Source organism: Ictalurus punctatus, chromosome 11 (assembly GCF_001660625.3).
Source record: "Ictalurus punctatus breed USDA103 chromosome 11, Coco_2.0, whole genome shotgun sequence".
Classification (NCBI taxonomy): domain Eukaryota; kingdom Metazoa; phylum Chordata; class Actinopteri; order Siluriformes; family Ictaluridae; genus Ictalurus; species Ictalurus punctatus.
In genome coordinates, this window is record NC_030426.2 from 9,738,320 (window position 1) to 9,757,460 (window position 19,141).

At 40.0% G+C, this 19,141-nt stretch overlaps 1 protein-coding gene across 3 annotated transcripts in view; it reads left to right on the top strand.

Moving 5' to 3' along the window:
• Window positions 1-15,590, top strand: part of phc2b (polyhomeotic homolog 2b (Drosophila)) — a 29,725-nt gene extending 14,135 nt beyond the window's left edge. For 2 of the 3 annotated variants that reach the window (XM_017480401.3, XM_047158588.2), the window contains exons 3-15: window positions 138-296; window positions 413-490; window positions 616-777; window positions 1,568-1,717; window positions 2,796-3,078; window positions 6,495-6,838; window positions 7,303-7,468; window positions 9,194-9,351; window positions 12,755-12,899; window positions 13,142-13,268; window positions 13,370-13,490; window positions 14,528-14,804; window positions 14,932-15,590. In XM_017480401.3, coding sequence (XP_017335890.2) covers window positions 138-296; window positions 413-490; window positions 616-777; window positions 1,568-1,717; window positions 2,796-3,078; window positions 6,495-6,838; window positions 7,303-7,468; window positions 9,194-9,351; window positions 12,755-12,899; window positions 13,142-13,268; window positions 13,370-13,490; window positions 14,528-14,804; window positions 14,932-15,086 — 2,325 coding nt within the window. In that variant the 3' untranslated portion in view covers window positions 15,087-15,590. The remainder of the gene's footprint in view (window positions 1-137; window positions 297-412; window positions 491-615; window positions 778-1,567; window positions 1,718-2,795; window positions 3,079-6,494; window positions 6,839-7,302; window positions 7,469-9,193; window positions 9,352-12,754; window positions 12,900-13,141; window positions 13,269-13,369; window positions 13,491-14,527; window positions 14,805-14,931) is intronic. The other variant, XM_053683676.1, reaches the window with a different exon arrangement.
• Window positions 15,591-19,141: the final 3,551 nt, after the last annotated feature.

Below are 19,141 nucleotides of genomic sequence, written 5' to 3' on the forward strand. Positions count from 1 at the left end.
GTTTATCTTGTGTTTTCCGTGCAATTTGCACTAACTAGTGCCAGTAGCATCTCTCTTTCTGCCTCTTACTTTCTGTCTGTCTGTGTGTGTGTGTGTGTGTGTGTGTGTGTGTGTGTGTGTGTGTGCGCGCGCTTTAGGTGATTCAGCAGGCCTTGCACAGGCAGCCGAGCACAGCAGCACAGTACCTGCAACAGATGTATGCAGCTCAGCAGCAGCATCTAATGCTTCAGACAGCAGCACTGCAGCAGCAGCACCTCAGCACAGCTCAGCTCCAGAGTCTGGCAGCCGTGCAGCAGGTAGGCTGGCATGCTGAAAAATGCTATTCACAAAGATTAAATAGTATGGCAATCATCTGTCATCATCTTATGCCTTTATTCTATCTCCTCACATCTCTATATATTCTCTCTCTTAGGCCAGTATAGCTGCTGGTAGGCAGAGCTCTACCCAGAATGGCACCTCATCCACCCAGAGTGGATCCTCACAAACTACAGTGAGTCTGTACAGAGCAACACACATCAATTGCCTGTGTAAATATCACAGATATTATGTGTATATATCTGCAATATTAAAAGTATGTGTGATTTCACTCTTTTTTTTTTTCTTTCTTTCTCTCAGATTAATTTAACAACGTCTCCTGCCACGGCTCAGTTAATAAGCCGTGCCCAGAGTGTAAACTCCTCCCCTTCCGCAATCTCTCAGCAGGCAGTGTTGCTAGGGAACGCCTCAAGCCCTACCCTCACAGCCACCCAGGCGCAGATGTACCTGCGTGCCCAGATGGTAAGCGTTGCATACATGCATTGCATACAGTACAAATGATAACAGATATGCTAACAAATAATGACATGCTCAATATGTCTTATTCTGTTTTAGAACATAAACATTCTAGACCAGGTACTTATGACAAGATTTAGCACAGGTATTACCATCAAATTTTCACTATAAACGATATTTATTTTAATAAATTTGTTACAACATAAAACAATTTTTATTTAAAAAAAAAAAAAGAAAGAAAAATATTAGTGTAAAAACTAAACTATGAACTAGATCTGACATACTTTTAATGCTACTCACATAATGATCTGCTTTTAAATTAGTGCTCTGCTTGTACATTAATCTGAGGATTAATATATCATTATATTCAGGTTTGCAAACAGAGTGACATAAACTCTGAAGAAAATGATGGTTTTGATTATATTGCTATCTAACTTCCACGAGAATAAATTAGGTAAAAATATATATTTTTTAAAAAACGGGGAAATGAAACATTTGGTACAAAAGTATATTTTAAAATCCAATTAGCAATCATCACAATTGAGTGAGTTGTTCTAAATGTTCTACAAAAAAAAAGAACTGGTGAAAGTCATAGTATTTTTGTGTATAGAGGTAATACTGTAATTATATATTTGAATAATAATAATAATAATAATTAAAGCAATTTATTCTGAAGCCAGTACTATTCTTATATCACCCAGTCCTAGTAATGAGTTACATTACTTACATTCATTAACGAAGGGGGTGTGTGTGCGCGTGTGTGTGCGCGCATGCGTGTGCGTGTGTGTTCTCCCAGGCTCAGCAAAGTAACCTGGTGCATGTAGCTAGGAGTCTTGGCCGAGCTGTTCCTCTCTCCTCCCAGCTTATCCTCGCTCCCACCGCTACTGTGACCGCTCTCCAGTCTGACACCAGTGCAACCAGTAACGCTCAGTCTGCGACAGCACAGGTACACACACACACACACACACACACACACACTTATGTCCTACTTTGCAGAAACAAAATACTCATTGTACTGTACTTTGTGTCATATAAATTCACACAGTAGTCATGTACTGTAAGTAAGGAATAAAACAAAATGGGGAATGTTTTTATAGGAAAATAGTAAACACCAGGGTGGTATGATTCAGCCCAAAGGGATACTGAGTTACTCTTACCATCCTGCAGTTGATTATTTACCTACAACGACATGTCCTGAAGTGTTTTATTATACCACAGCAATTGACCAATTATTATAATTGTCTATTTATTTATTTATTTTAAATGACGCATTGTACAATTTTATCAATTTATTATTAGGTTTAATGTTGCAGAATGTCCACAAATTCAAAGTCATTCCCTCCCCAGCCAGACCTTTTCCCATGTCTGAAAACTTAAAGTTACAGCTCCTCACTGAAAATGTCACTTTTAAATCCATTTACATGGAGCAGCTACCATAAACGTCTCTGTGTAAATTGTTAGCATAGAAACAATCGCGTTGAAAGAAGCGCATAAATATAAACCTTGCAGCCAGAACTACTGTTAGAGCTGCAGTTGAAGAAAATTCATCAATACGTCCTGATGATTCAAATTTGAGAATTTAACAGTATAATTACATTGTGGGAAAAACTGATTGAGTAATTTACCAGTAGCAGGGTTGCAGTAAAGTACAGTAATATTTACAGTAAACATTTACCATCACTAAATTCATTCACAGTAAAGGAGGGCATTAAATCAGCACAAGCTAGTTTTGCTGGCTCAGTGGATAAGGCTTACAGATCAGAAGTCATGTATTCAAATCCTAGCACTACCAAACTGCCATGATTAGGTCCTTAACCTTCAGCTCATTGGTTTCCTGCATCACCTTTTTCTTTTTTTTTTACACGCATCAGCCAAATGATTTTGACTGAGTACTTTATTTTACAACCCTTCTGACAGTAAATTATTTAAAAATATGTTTTTAATAATTATGTAGCAAATGGGTTAATGGTGTCCAACTCTAGTCCTGCAGTTAAAATAAGTCATTCTTCAAACATGCCTCCCAGGTACAGAATCTTGCCCTTCGCAGTCATCAGGGGGCGACAACCTCCTCTCAGTCCACCGGTCTGCAGGCTCTGAGCCTTAAGCAGACTCCTGTCTCCATCCATCCCACTCCACTCATCAAGACCCCGAGCCAGAGTGCCTCCAACTCAGGGACCATCACAGGGAAGGGTGGACTCCCCGTGGTCACCACAGATGGAGGGAAGAAAGCAGAGAGCGGAGAGACTGAGGCCAAGGCGGTGAATATGAGCCGCAGTGTGACATCTTCTCAGCCCCTTATCGCACCAAGTAAGAACCATCTGAGTGAGAAAAAATACTAATCATATGAGCTGATAGGATAAACAAGTGGTTCTTCTGATCTGATCTTTCTACTTGGTCAGCACATGTGGCTTTGAGCTTTGAAACTTTCTAAAACAAAACATGGACACACAACAGCAGGTCTAGTTCTGAATAACTTGGTTAACAGCTGTACAGGTCTCATGAAGTGATGTTTATATTGGTTCTCGGTCCTGTTGCAGAACCCGGTCGTTGAGTATAACTGTTTATATCCCCACTGTCTTATATGCCACTCAAACCTCTGTATAAACACTTCACAAATTTCGTCACACTCACTTACCAGCTCTTTCGGATTCTGAAACACAAGCCGATGCCTGTGTTAAAACTGTCCAACTGAGTCTGACTGCTTTGTTGTGCTGCCTTTGGTGTTGGTGATATGTTAAGGCTTGCAGCTTCCATTAAATGGTAGAAGGCCCATCTCTGGTCTTAAAAGCACACCCACAAATGTTTTGTGACATTAGTATTGTTAGGTTCTGTCTGGGTTTAGAATGAATGAGAGATAGAATCTTATGATGCTAAGATTGCGAATTATTAGTTTGTAAATCAAGGTTGTGTGGTTTTTGTGTGCACAACACACTTAGGAGCTTTCCAGACACCATTTTTAGTTGAATTTTTAAATGTGTGCGGAAAATGTCACAAAACACTGTTTAGGATCAGCCGAGGTGGAAATGTGGGTCTATCAAAAAATGCAGAAACCAGTGAAACAACCCAAGTGAATTCTAAAGTATGAGGCTGTAAATTGCATGTGGCCAGCTTGTATAACACACTTTCACTTATCGGTTTGGATGAATGGCCAGTGGCCATACAGGTCTGCTACATACCTGCTCAAACATTGCTCACAACATTCAGAAGCACCTCATCTCAAACATGGTTTGTACAATGTTCTCCCAGAACTGTTTGCTCTGTTTGTATTCCATACAAACATTACATAGACAATGTTGGAAAGTGGATAAGTTATTTCATTTAATCATTCATTCATCTCCACTGTTTTATTCTGGTTAGGGTCATGACGGTAGGGTTGTAGTCAAGAGCAAGACAAGCCCAAGAGCCAGACTTGCCAAGATCTAGTCAAAACCAAGTCGTAAGGGAGGGCGAATAGATATAAAAGCAAGACCAAGTCAAGATCGAGACTGAAAACCATCAAATCCTTTTTGAAGCCAAGTCTTTACTACAACTAGTTGACATTGCACCAATGATTATGCCTTGTTTTCTAGAAGAAGGCATTGTATCTTGCATCAAAAGACAGCACAAACAATATTTTTACAAATTGTCAGTCGAGACCAAAACCATATTTAGCAAGACCAATGCCCAAGACCAAGAAAGTCTGAGACAAGTCCAAGTCAATAGATAAAACATCTTGACACTACATACCTACGTGTTGGCTCTGGAGCCTATCCCAGGATAGGCCCAAACCATGGACACAAAACAGGAATACACGCAGCATGGGAAGCCAGTCCATTACAGGGCACCATGCACACGCACATTCACACCTTGGGGCAATTTAAAATAGTCAATTCACTTACCAACATTTTCTTAGAAGGTGCAAGGAAACCAGAGGAAACCCACATGGATACAGGGAGACGATACGAAAGTCACAGAGATTCAGCACAGAACTCAAAATCAAACTGGGAAACCTGAAGCTGTGAGGCAGCAATATTACTCACTGTTACTGTTTGTCTGACTCTCTTTTTATGAACACAGGCCAATGACAGACGTGTACTTTGAGTATTCTCTTACCCCAACCATCTTCAAGATTTTCGTATAACAGCATCATTGATTCATTTCCTTTTGATGACTTTTCACTTAAAGTCCATGAAACGTTTACTAGAAACTCAGCTACTGACATAATTGATTTGCTTGCTAACATAAGTTAGGCTAGCCATATTATTTATTATACAATGATCTCTATAGAGGTGAGGTATCAGACTAACCCTGAATATTGGGCACAGGTGTAGTTGCTATGGCAGAAATGTCTACAGAGGAAACCTGCATCGAGGGAATGTCTGTTTTTCTGTATGCTTGGTTGTGCACTGAGACAGAACTTAATCTCCCATTAACTTCTGAGCTTACACACTTGACTGCTTACACACTGGAGTACTACTAAAAAATGTATTTCAAGGTAATTTAAAGAAATTGCTGTTTTTCATTTAACTGTCACGATTTTAATGCAGTAAAGGTACAAAGACAAAAAAAAGTAATTTGTCATTAGCATAAAATTGCTCATGATATAAAATGTGTCGTGGCAAAAATTGTGGCTGGAAAGTCTGGGGTTTTCCAGGGCTGGGTTCAGCAATCTGGAGGGATTAACTCATCAGTCCTATTTCAGTAAGAGCGAGAGAGAGAGAGAGAGAGAGTAGAACAGAGAAAGAGAGTAAGTGGGAGAGAGAGGGAAGGAGGGAGAGAAAGAGGTGGGAGGGGATGGTCATCTGGATTGAGTCATCTGAATCCTCTGTCCCACGCCATACAGAGGAGAGAGAAAACTACATTCCTTCTCACATTTTCATTCTGTTTGTTATTAAGAGAGGCTCAATGTGACCCATAGCTCTGCTACTAGTATCCAGCATTCAGTAGTAGATGTAGGATACCTCTGCTCCCAACACACACACACGCGCGCGCATGCGCGCACACAGAAACACACTAACGATACAGCCTGTCAACGCTGTAATGTCTCATAATGATTCCTTGCCGCACAGTGTGTGCTGAAGTAGCCTGAAGTTGAGCTGAATTGACCACATAGTTAAACACAATTTCCAGCAAACTGCACCACACGACTATTAAAAGCACCAACAGTTCTGATCTGCATTGCATTTTTCTTGGATACAGTATACTCCAAAGCAGAAGCAGATGAACTGCTTACAATAAAGCATAATAGCGTTTTGTTTACAGACAAGACAATCATTTTATTATCACATTATTAGCTTTGAAAAGTCACACAAGAAAGTAAAAAATGAATGGATCAATTCATCTAGACTCTCAGGGGTGGACAAATCATACGTTCATTTGCTAGCCCACTAAGCAAGTGAAGCCACCAATGTACCTGCCCATTCCCATGTTTTGGATGCCCAGAAACCTTGACTAATGGTGACTAGTAAAGTGTTATGGTGGTTACTAAGTACGGACATAAACACACATGTCGAAACGTCTAATTTAAATATTCATACCAAAACGTTTGCTTTGTGAAACTCAGTTGTGAGAAGGGTTTTTTATTGAATGAACCAGAGTTGTACAAATCAAGTAAGGATTGCATGAATGAACTGAGCTGAGACTATTTAATTTGCCATTTCCATTCAAGATTTCAAAGCTTTGTCACATGCGCATTCGAAAGTGCAGTGAAATGAGATACATTTGCTTGTGCATGATCTCTGTAGCATACGCCCAGATTCAGCCCCAAGCCCTGATCAAGCAGCAACCACAACAGTTTGTCATTCAACACCAAGCTCCACCCACACCTCGATTGCAGACCCAATTACTGCAGACTGCCTCAATCCAGCCCCACCCACAGACTGCCTCGCTTGGCCTCCAGAGCTCCTCAGCTGGAGGACCTGTCCCCGTCCTGCCTAAACCACCAGCCCTCAGCCAGGGATCATCCCCGAGCCAACAAGCTACCATCTTCCATTCCACAGTGAGCCAACACTCCGGCCTGAGCCAGTCTAGAGCTCAGCCTGTCCAGCTTACCGCCATCAACCTGCAGATCCAGCCTGCACATAGCCAGGTATGCCACTACACCACTCTCACTGACCGAGCACACAGGCCACTATTGACTAATGTTTTTATCCAAAATGGCACCCTAACCACTAATCCTCACATTAATGCATTAAAATCACACTTACAATGAACACAATTTGTGCTTTAATCAAGTCAGTCACATAAATAAATTGTTGGCCCACTAGAGATGTGTCCAAAACCACACGTTATTTACTATATAGGTTGGCTGCACAGTGCATTGTGGGTATTGTGTACTCACTACAGTAGGTTACATCCTTTGTTATTAGAGAGGATTAAGTTCATGAGGTTCCTGACTGTGCTTTCAGACATGACTACAAAAGCTGATTCCCAAATAAACATACTGAATGGCATGTGATTTTGGATATCGCCTCAGCTTTAAATCAATGAGGTAAAGGCTTCTCCTGTTCTGTGCCTCTAACAAACACATTTTCTAATCTCGTCTTGTCTCAGGCTTCCAGACTTGCTCAGGACAGTAAGGATAAGCCCACATCTCTGGTAATAAGAGAGATTTGCCAGCCTCTTGGTGCTCAGATACCCACATCTGCCCCATCACAGGACACCAATCCTCCAGAGCCACCTAAAGCTGACACTGGGACTGCCACAGGCCAAACTCAAGGTATCGTGGTCTGAAACATCTACCCTATACATCAGTGATTCTTAATGCTGGCCATGGAGTATCATGGGGATTGAAATTGGATGTGATGGGAGACGGTAGAACAGTAAAAAATGGGCAGGGGTTTTCAAGGATCAGAATTGATGTAATCAGGAATGTCTTATGTTCTCCTGATAGCAGTAGTACTGTAATCCAGCAGTGTCTTATTGTGACTTAGTGACTTACTAAGACTGTGTCTTAGTAAGGTGTTGGGCCACAGGTAGCTGTAAGAACAGCTTCAATGCACCTTGTGATAGATTCTACAAGTCTCTGGAACTGAACAGGATGTAAGAACACCTTTTTTCTAAAGGATAGTGTTTTGCTGATGGTGGTAGATCCAATCACATTAACACACTGATCCAAACTGTTCTATAGGTGTTCAGTTGGGATTAGTTCAGGTGACTGCAAAGGCCACAGTATATGATTTCCATTCATTATCATCAAAGCATTCCATTATATATACTGTACATGGACCTACGTACTCCATAAATTGTTTTCTCATTTGCTACTGCCGTGTCTTTTCTTCATAAAGCCCTTTTAAACACACTTCAATAAACTTTGAACTACATTCAGGTCTGAAAATCAAGCAGCCCTTTATTACCCTTGTGCAGCTTGTAAAGACAGAACAGAACATGCAAAACTAAGGTAACATTCTTATAGGCAGCATTTCACATACAAAATACGTAATATGGATTATAGATTAACTTTATAGCCAGCGATGAGACATTCAGTTCTGAATGTGTTATAAACATCACAGCATTTAAGCAAAGCAAGCCGTATGATTATTTCCTCAGAAAACGAAGTGGTGATTCAGAGAATGTTGCAGCCACAGCTGCAGGGAGAAAATATATTATTAATTTCTATTCCTCCCACACGAGAAAAAAAAAATAAAAGACTTCTTGCCGTGTGTGTGTGTGTGTGTGTGTGTGTGTGTATGAGACAACTCCTTAGGGGGAGTTGAAGGGGCGGTGAGTTAGAGCAGGAGGGTGAGTTTCCCATGAAACAGGAGGCAGGGTGTAGTTCTGAGAGAGAGGCTGCATGATTAGCGGCACTGGAAGATTTAATGTGTAGTTCTTCCTCATAGACTGATGAGATGAGAGCACTTACACGCTTTCACACGGAACTGGACAGTGCTGCTGAAGCTAAGCAGGTTTTAGTCTATCTTGGTGAGCAATTTGCTTCATTACTTGCTCTTACATACCGGTTTAGATGTTTGGTGTTGGATGTTTATTTCCAGAACAGTGTGACAGTACTATCCTTTCATTGTTTGTAACTGTCTTAAATCAAGTTCAGACTTGGTTTCAAGTAAGAGCTCATTTAAAATGTTGTTGCTTACATATCACAAACTTTAAAATAGTTACAAATAAACCAGTATTTATTCAGTACTTATTCAATAAACCAGTATTTATTCAGTACACGTCTTCTTGTTAAATCGTAGCTAATCTTAGACACATTGTACGTTAGACTTCTACTGTATGTAAGTCTATAATAGTTTAAGTCATCCTGGCCATTCTGAAATGGTGGTTAAGTGATGTAGCTGTCTACTATGTATCTGAATTGAGTGGTAGTAAGTGAACGGTACTGAATGTACAGTGTAATTCGGATTAAGATGAATGATTTGCTATGTAGCTTTGCCTCTGATGCAATAACAGCCACGGCGATAAAAAACACTTTGGTGTATTCGTGCAGGTGCAGTGGAGACCCCAAGCACTGCCGCAATGACCCCCCGAGGAGAAAGTGAGCTGGCTAACGGTGAAAACAAACCGCCTCAGGCCATCGTGAAGCCCCACGTGCTCACACATGTGATCGAAGGCTTTGTCATCCAGGAAGGAGCTGAACCATTTCCAGTGAGTACAATCTACTGTCACACTGAGAGTTAAATATCTGGCCAATCATAACAAACAAAAATAGACAAAAACATGGAACAAATCTTGTGAAAATGTCCCTAAAAAGCTTACAGCATAACCTGTAGGACAGACTGGTGACAGCATCAATTAAGTCCAGATCAGATCACAGGACAGCAGAACTTTTGTGGGATATCCCTGCAAGCTAAACAACTGTGTAAAAGCCCAGTTCTGGTCCACGCTTACCACTTTCATCTGGCCCACACACCACAGTGGAATGGCAACAATGAACTCATCTGAATCTGGCAGCCAGAACACAGCCGGTCTCAAACTTGATGAGACCATATGTCTGGCATTATAGAGGGCCTAAGACCGTGTCCACGTTAATGAGGGTACATTTATAAAGGCATACTGTAAATATTTATTTCCACACTGAAATGTCATTGTCATCCATTAAAAACGCATCTTTTTGAAAACTACCAAATGCTACAGGGCTGGATAGGTCTGAGATGCTTTAAATCATCCTGAGTCACTCTGAAGTTTAGGCTAAGTGATAGAGCTGTCTAGTAAGACACTGAGTCATTATTTTGTTGTGATGTGGTGTAATTCTGAAGATGCTTTATAAGAGAAGATAAGGCTTTATTAATCCCCAGATGGACAAATTAGGGTGTCACAGCAGCAGCAAAAAAAAGAAAGACGATATAAAATAGATAGTAAGGGTCTCATTACTGGTGGTTTTTATAACTACTTATCCAACTAATAACCTTTTAGTGTGAATTAGGAAACCAGCACATTCCAAATAGAGGATGAGATCATTTGAGTTGATTTGACTGTCTGTTTCAGACTATCTTCTTACAAATGAATATATAATATAAACCCAGCATTCCTGTATGCAAGACAACTACTGTACAATGGACTTCTGCGTCCTCCATGTCTAATACAGAGTCTCTTTTTACAAGTTAACTTAGCTATATCTGCTTGTGTATGTCACTTCAGGTCACATAACCTGCATAAATGGCAAAAACTTTCTAGGCCAGCGCTTTGCGTATCAGATATCACATTTCTGTGCATGGTGGCTTAGTGGTTTGCATGTTTGCCTCGCACCTCCAGGGTTGGGGATTCGATTCCTGCCTATGCCCTGTGTGTATAGAGTTTGCGTGCTCTCACCATGCTTCAGGGGTTTCCTCAGGGTACTCCAGTTTTCTCCTCCAGAACAAAGACATGCGTTGTAGGCTGATTGACATTTTTCACATTGTCCGTAGTGTTTGAATGGGTGTGTGGGTCTGTGTGTGATTGTGCCCTATGATGGGTTGGCACCCCGTCCGGGGTGTCCCCCGCTTTGTGCCCTGAGGTCTCTGGGATAGGCTCCAGGCTCCACGTGACACTGTGCAGAATAAGTGGTACAGAAAATGGATGGATAAATGGATCTCTGCATATAAGTATGGATAAAAATTAAACTTTAAAAAAAAAAAAAAGAATAATTGGCTAAATGTATAAAGGATAAATTTATATAAACCATAATTATCATTTTGGGGAATTGGCCAAATCAGCTGTTCGACTGTATGTCTTTAAGTAAATGTTCATCAATACCGTGTGCAATTCTCACCATCACCATGACTCTCTACATCCGTCAATCCAGTGACAAGGAGTAGTTTATATTCTTATTTGTCTCTTCAAGTCCACCAACCAACCCTAACTAATTATTTATTTATTAGCGTGTTTGCTTGGTTGGTGGGTTACTTATTTAATTTAGAGTTTAAGCGAGCGGTCTTTGGCGCATTACAGGAAAGTCCTTTTTTGTTTATTCGAAATAATATTATGTAAAAAAAAAAAAAAATCTCAAACAAGAGACATTGTTTTCTGCAGTTAATTTTGGGGTCAACTGGCTTGTCAAATCTGCATGACAAATGCTACCGAACAGCAATAAAAAAGCACTTAAACTCAAACAGCAGCTCAATACCAAAACACAGAACATCCTAACCCTAAGTGTTACTTTTAAAGTCCAACATTGTGACTATAATTTCAAAATGCCTTAATAATATTTCAAATATAACATCTAAACATCCAACACCTTTCAAGAAGCAGTACGAAAGTGTATTATATATGGGATGTAGGTTTACTGGTCTAACCAGCAGATTAAAAATAATAGGTAAATTAATGGCAGAGGCCAAAATTCAGCCAGTTCCCAGGGAGGACTGCAGACCTGATAACACTGAGTTACTCTATATGAAGATATGTATAAAAACCATAGCATGTGGCTGTGATGGGAAAGATCACCTTATAATTAATTATTTAAAAATGATTGGATGTGGAGCGATGTATGACCTTTGTAAAACAGTGTATTTCTCCCTGCACTGTCCACTTCAAACCCAGGTTGAACAGAAAATTTGTCAACACTGCTGTCTTGTACTTAATTTAATGCTAGAATTCAGAAGGATGTGAGTGGTCATGCTGCCCTCATCTGGTGCATTATTGTAAAATACAAAAAACTGAGTATCAGGTACACTTGCTGAACACTTCAATAGGAACACGTGTACCAATGCACATGAATCATGCAATTATCCAATCAGCCAAACATGTGGCAGCAACCCAATGCATGAAATCATGCAGATACAGGTCAAGAGCTTCAGTTTCTGTTCACATCAAACCATGACTTTGAATATGGCATAGATGGGCTGGATTGAGTATTTCAGAAACTGCTTATCTTCTATGATTTTCATACTCAACCACCTCTAGAGTTTATACTAAGTGGTGTGAAAAACAAAAAAAACATCCAGTGAGCGACAGTTCTGCAGGTCTAAATGTCTTTTCCATGAAGGAGAATGGCCAGACCAGTTCGAGTGGACAGGTAGGTTCACTAAAACTAGACAGTTGAAGTTTGAAAAGGTTCTATATTTGACACTATATATATATAACAGTCTGGCCATTCTCTTCTGACTTCTCTCATCAACAAGGCATTTTTTCCCACAGAAGAACCACTCACTTGATGTGTTTTGTGCACCCTTCGCACCTTTCTGTGTAAGTTGTATCAGAAGTTTCTATAATAGTCAAAGCAGATAGTCTGGCACCAACAACCATGATGTGGTCGAAGTCACTGAGACTCAATTTCTCCCTATTCTGATGTTTGATGTGAATATTAACTGAAGCTCTTGACCTGTATCTAAAGAGCTGTATGCATTACTGCCACACGATGGGTTGATTAGATAATTGCATACATGAACAGGCGTGTAGGTGTTCCTATTAAAGTGGCAAATGAATGTATATTGCCATAATGGTCAGAGCAGTCGTTCGAAATTACAACATTCGATATATTTTTCTATTTGTGTCACTTAAATAATACCTAAATACCACAAATAAAAATGTACAAACATTTTCTGATTATTTATGTGTAATTGTGTAATTGTAGATGTGTTTGCAGGTGGAGAGGCCTCCAGTTCAGACAGACAGCCTGAAGAAAGCAGAGAAACCACTGCCTTCAGACTCACAGAAAACTCCACTGAACAACGCTCCCACCACCACTGACTCTGAGCCTGAGGAACCCTCACAACAAGGTGAGAAGTGAGCCCTTAAATATAGCTAAACTAGTTTACAGATTAATCTAATATTGTTTCACGTGAGGTGGAATAAAGACAAATATCTTAACCATTCATTGATTGACATACGCTAGACATTTCAGAGATTAGATTAGACGGTTATTCCATAGTTTGGGGGTCAATCATTTTAGAACTCTTCTTTATTTGGTAAACATTTCAAGGTGCTGGAGTTTAAGCCTGCTTTTTTGCACTGTTGTCAGATTCAGCAGTGAGAGATGAGGAGGAGCCAGAAGAGCCCAAGTTGACGTGCGAGTTGTGTGGCTGGGTCGATTTTGCCTATAAGTTTAAAGGCTCCAAGCGATTCTGCTCTGTGGTCTGTGCTAAAAGGTACAGCAATTGAATACTAATGTTTCATTTAACACCACACAGCTATGGTATGAGATTTCCATGCTCATTTTGTAACCACAGTTTGTGTTGCTCTTAACCAGGTACAATGTTGGGTGCACAAAACGCATTGGTCTCTTCCACCCTGACCGTTCCAAAACCGCCAATCGGTGGAGACGACGGTCACACAGTCGAGGTTGCAGAAGTACAGAGACAAAGAAACAGGTTAAAATCTTCCCAACACAACACACACAAATCTAAATTTAGTTCAGTATAATGAAATGAATTTTGCATAATCCTCTCCTCTCCCTATAGAATACTATAGAAACTATAGAAATCTAAAAGATTTTAAAATGTTGTTCATTAATGAGTAGTTTTTTTGCATGAGGAGGATGAGGCTGTGGGCTGAGGATCATGGGATTTGTAGTCTGCAACTTCGGGAATTGACATACTCCAATAAAGCGTATGTTTTATTGTGTGCTGTGAGCATCCTGATCAATCTCAGATTTTCCAGATTAACTGTGGGTTTATGTGGGTTGGTGACTCACATGTTCTGTCAAACAGAATTATTTTGGAATAACACTGCTGAATATCTAACTTGCACATCATCAGCTCACCAATTTGTCTTTTATTCCATTTGTGCTATTTAGTCCATACCATGTACACTGTATGGCCAAAAGTTTGTGGACACCCGCCATCATATCATATATGTACTTGTTGAACATCCTATTGCAGATTGAGTCCCCCTTTGCTGTTATACAGTAATACCCTCCACTCTTCTGGAAAGGCTTTCTGATAGATTTTGGAACATAGCTGTAGGGATTTGCTCATTCAGTCACAAGAGGTCAGGCCTGAGGATGGCCTGGGGTTGAGTCCTGGGACGAGGCTTGGGGTGCAGTAAGGTTTACAATTTATCTTAAAGGTGTTCCGTGGAGTTGAGGTCAGGACTCTGTGCAGACCACTTGAGTTCTTCCACTCCAACCTTGGCAAACCATATCTTCATTGACCTTGTTTTTGCACAGGGTCGTTGTCATGTGGGAACAGGTTTGGGCCCGTTAGTTCCAATGAAGAGTACTATGTATATACTGTAATGCTACAGCATACAAAGACATTCTATATAATTGTATAGAATATGTGTGCTTCCAACTTTATGGTAATTGTTTAGCTATATGATATAGTTTAATTATTTAAGACCAAAACCATCTTCAGTGTCTTTATTTGCAATTTACACTTCTGTCACCCTTCTGTGTGTGTTTTTGCAGAGGCTCTCCGTGTGCCAGCAGTCTCAGGGCGAGTCCGTGTCCTCTCCGCTCCCCTCTCAACCCAGTCAAGGCGAGTCCAGTCCCTGCTCAGACATCTCCAGTTATGAGGAGCCAGCATCTCCTCTATCTGCTGCCAGCTCCAGCCCTGTGGGGCCACCCCGAGGGCCCTCCACCTCCGATCCGGAAGATGTTCCTACACTCAGCGAGCACTTCCTGCCGTGTGACCCTACCAAGTGGAATGTGCAGGAGGTGTTTGAGTTCATCCGCTCTCTGCCAGGTCAGTGATTAATAAATTGGGAAATCACTGTGGCAGGGTCATTTGGCATAGTTATAAAATAAATACTTGCTATAATTTGTAACTTTCTTTTATAATGACATCGAAATTTGTTCTGTGGACATGGCAGGTTGTCAGGAAATTGCGGATGAATTCCGTTCTCAAGAGATTGATGGACAGGCCATGCTGCTACTGAAGGAAGACCACTTAATGAGCGCTATGAACATCAAACTAGGTCCAGCGCTCAAGATCTTCGCCCGCATTAACATGCTCAAAGACTCCTAGCCTCAGAAGGCGGAGTGAGAGAGTGTGTGTGGGTGTGCAAAAGTTTTATGCATTTCTCAATGGTCATCTAAAGGTGACCTCACAAATACAAATGCACTATAATGGTTTTTTTTTTAAAAGAACTGTACGTCCAGAAGGTCAATAAATGGAAGGAAACAAAGACAAAGTATCTATGAAGAATGGCACAAATACTAATGTCCGCTCACAAAGTACACAGTACCTTTGAGAATGCTGAAGAGCAGTACATCTGCACATGATGTTTAAAGACACTCTTGATACAGGGCTAACAGATGGCACAAGGTCTAAACGTCCACATCCAACATACGTCCATATGTGAACAGAACAGCCTGGATTGTACTCCCATTGCAAGAACATTTCAGCATTTTATACCTTGTCCTATTTACAACTGTATAATATTGTCAATTTCAGAAGTTATTTTATCTTTTTGTACATGCCTGATCCTTTTATATAATTATGTTCAAGTAAATTATTCATATGTGTGTACGTGTGTGAACGTGTTTCTAAGTTAAGCCACAGGAAATTGGTGCTAAACAATATGGGAATAACCCAGTCACTAATTAGTCACTACATAGTGTTGTTTAGATTTTGAATCCAGATGAATGAAAATCAGTACTTTTACACTGGAAAGCCATTGTGAGTATGCCTTTCCAGACATGCCTTTTTATTGGGTTACACCTTCATTAGGAATTCTTTTTCATCAACCCAAAGGACAGCCCAAGCACTCTTCCTCAGCGAGACCTTTTTTGAGACTTTAGAATGAAAAATGTTCTTTAACATGTTGCGGGATTTCAGTGTGTGTTGCTAGACAGAATTGTAATAACGTCTTGTGTCTTTGTTGGGCATGCCTTGTGAAATGCCTGTATTTATCAAATGGATTTAAATTGGTAATATAATTTTCATTTTTAAATGAAAAAAAAAAGAAGTTGTTTTGCATAACATTTTTTGCAGAGTGTTTCTGGACACCTTGCCATCCTGCTTTCTAGAAAATATGTGTGGCTGCCACAAACAGGTAAGATTTCATGTGCTCTCTTCAAACCTCACTGAACACATGCTGCTTAAAAAAACAAAAAAAAAAAAACATGGCAAAGAGACAGAAGGTGTGCTACGGGTACATGCTTACTTCCAAGGAAGCAGTTAACTATTTGTATCAAAATTGTTTTTAAAAATATGCAGCATGACAGACCATTAGAAATGCAGCAATGACTCTTATTAGGTCAAGCTGTAATTATGAAAATTTGCTGGTGGATGAATGACTGTTTATTGCTGCTATTACGTAAGTAAAAACAGGAGCTAAATTGTTTCACAGACATTCCATAACATTAAATGTAACTATAAATGGATTTAAAAAAAGTAAGGGGTGTCATTCTTTAATATATATTTTTATAAATGTTAGCTTTAACAAATTACTGTGGTATACGGGAAAAGCAACTTTTCAGGATGTGCTGTTACGGGAAAATAATCAACTGTTAATTATGTTCCTATAACAGCATGTTTTGTACCAGTTTTATGTACATCACATATGAATAACTGCTGCTTTGTGTCTATTTGTACTGAATTTTTGGTAAGTATTTGCAACAAATTGTGTATAGTAAATGAAAGACTTAGCTCTTCTAAAAGGTTATTACCCATTTCAAAATCAGGGGCTTCATTTAATGAGAAAGTGAGGAATCGAAAAGTACTTTAATGTTAACACCATGAATGACCCATTGATGGTGCACAAGATATTCATTGCTCAACGTGCCTGCGTTTTCATTTAGATAACTATGTAGTCATAACCAGGGATTTAGTGAGATTATGATGGAAATATCAATGTCAGATTTCCACAGATTTCATGTTACCATACATTTCTTATACCAATACAATTAGGGCATCTACTTTGTTCACATCAGAGTTCATTTGAAAACAATCCTTTTTTGCCCTTGGGCCTTGGGGAATTCTATGCAGCTGAGCCGCAACCTCAAAACACAGTCATGAACCTCCACAAGTCTGGTTACTCTTTAGGAGTCATTTACAAACGAATCAATGTACCACAAACATCACTATAAACAATTGTATGGAAATTTTTAAATCCTGAGACCACACACTGCATTGTTAAGGAAGGAAATAGTCACAAATTAAATCCCAGGGATGAACGAACTTTGGTCCAAAAGGTTCAAGTGAACCCAAAAACAAAGGAACTGGTCAAATGACTTGGAGGCATCCGTCACCAAAGTATGTACAGCCACCATTCAGAGAGTCCTACATCACCATGGTCTAAAAGGCTGTCAGTCAATGAAGAAGTGCCTTCTCTAAGACCAGCATAAAAAAAAAAAAACAGATGGAAGTTTGAAGGTGATCACCAAGATAAAGACCTAGCTTTCTGAAGGAATGATCAAAAGCCTGGTCAGATTACACAAAATGTGGAGGAAAAAAGGCTTTTTGTTTATCTACGGCAACTTTTTATTGATTCGAACAGGTATAGTGCAAAACATAAATTAACCAAACAAAGAATCCATTTCGACACAGTAAACCTTGTTAAATCCCCAACTCTCTCCCCCTACCCAACCCCAACCCACCCCAATGCGCAAAACTGTGGTCAAAATCAAATTCACAAAACAAAAAACATACAGATGCACACACAAATAATAATTAACACCTACACAAACAGAACATAACAAACAAGAAGTGCAAACATGCCTCTTTCCACATGGTCCTCAACCTGAGCCTTCTAGGAAAGAGAGGAGTTCACCCCATTTCCTACCATACACTCCAGGTCTATCCAGCAGTCTATAAGACATCTCCTCATATGCCGCTACCTGCCCAATTCACCCAACCACTCCTGAAACGAGGGAGCACCACTTGACTTCCTCCCTCTGAGAACTATCTGACCACCAATCGTTATGCTAGTGTGGACCCAGGTTTTTATATATTTGTCAGTTATTTTAATGACTACCCCATCACCCAACACACATAGGCTGGGGCAGAATGAAATTTGAGTGTCCAAGCCCTCACAAAAGAAATCCTGGACTCTCAGGCAAAATTCTTAGATTTTAGTGCAGTACCAAAAAGCATGCGTCATGTCACCATACTCCAACAGTCAGGAAGGTGTACATTTTAAACATAGCCGAAACAATCTAGAGCGAGTCCAGTAAAAGCCATGTAAAGTTTTTAATTGAATAAGGTGCACCCTTGTCTCCCTGGACATAGTTTTAACATTAAAAAAAAAAATTAAAAATTTCCTACTCCCCATCTTCCAATATCAAGTGCAAATCTATTTCCCATATTCTCTTACGAAATATTAACTCACCATCCCTAAGGCTTTAGATCAATTGGGAATAATACAGTACGCTGAAGCCTCATGACCTTTCCTAAAAGCAACAAGCACCACCTCAAGGATATCTGCTGATTTAGGGGGCTGTGTACTACTCCCAAATGTGGTACAGAGCATATGGCGCAACTGTAAGTACCTGAAGAATTCAGATCTGGGAATCCCAAATCGCTGTATTATATTTTCAAAGTATATCAACGCTCGTTTTTACACAGGTCCGCCAATGCATTAACACCTCTGTTAATCCGTTCTGTCCAGCAAAGAGGGGGTTTGTTAATGCACAATGTGTGATTAAAAAAAAGTCAGTCTTTTAATCCAAAGAACACTATCCCAACTGTGAAGCATGGGGGTGGCAGCATCGTGTTGTGGGGGTGTTTTGTTGGAAAAGGGACTGATGCACTTCAGTAAATAGAAAAATCCAGAAAGCTAAAACCTGGTCGCAACTGGGTCTCCTTCCGAGACAGTGATCCTAAGCATACCTACATAGTTCTAACAGAATGGCTTAAAGACAACAACGTGAAAGCATTGGAGTGGCACAAGCCCTGACCTGAATCTTTGCGGACTTAACTGAAAAAGTGAGTGAGTAAAATGAGGGAATGAGTAAAAACTCTGGCAAAGTACTGTGAGAAGCTAGTAGAAGGCTACCCCAGGCAATAAAGCCAATCAAGCGAATAAAGGCAATGCCACCACATACTATCAAAGTATGTCAACTTTCTCAGCTGGCATT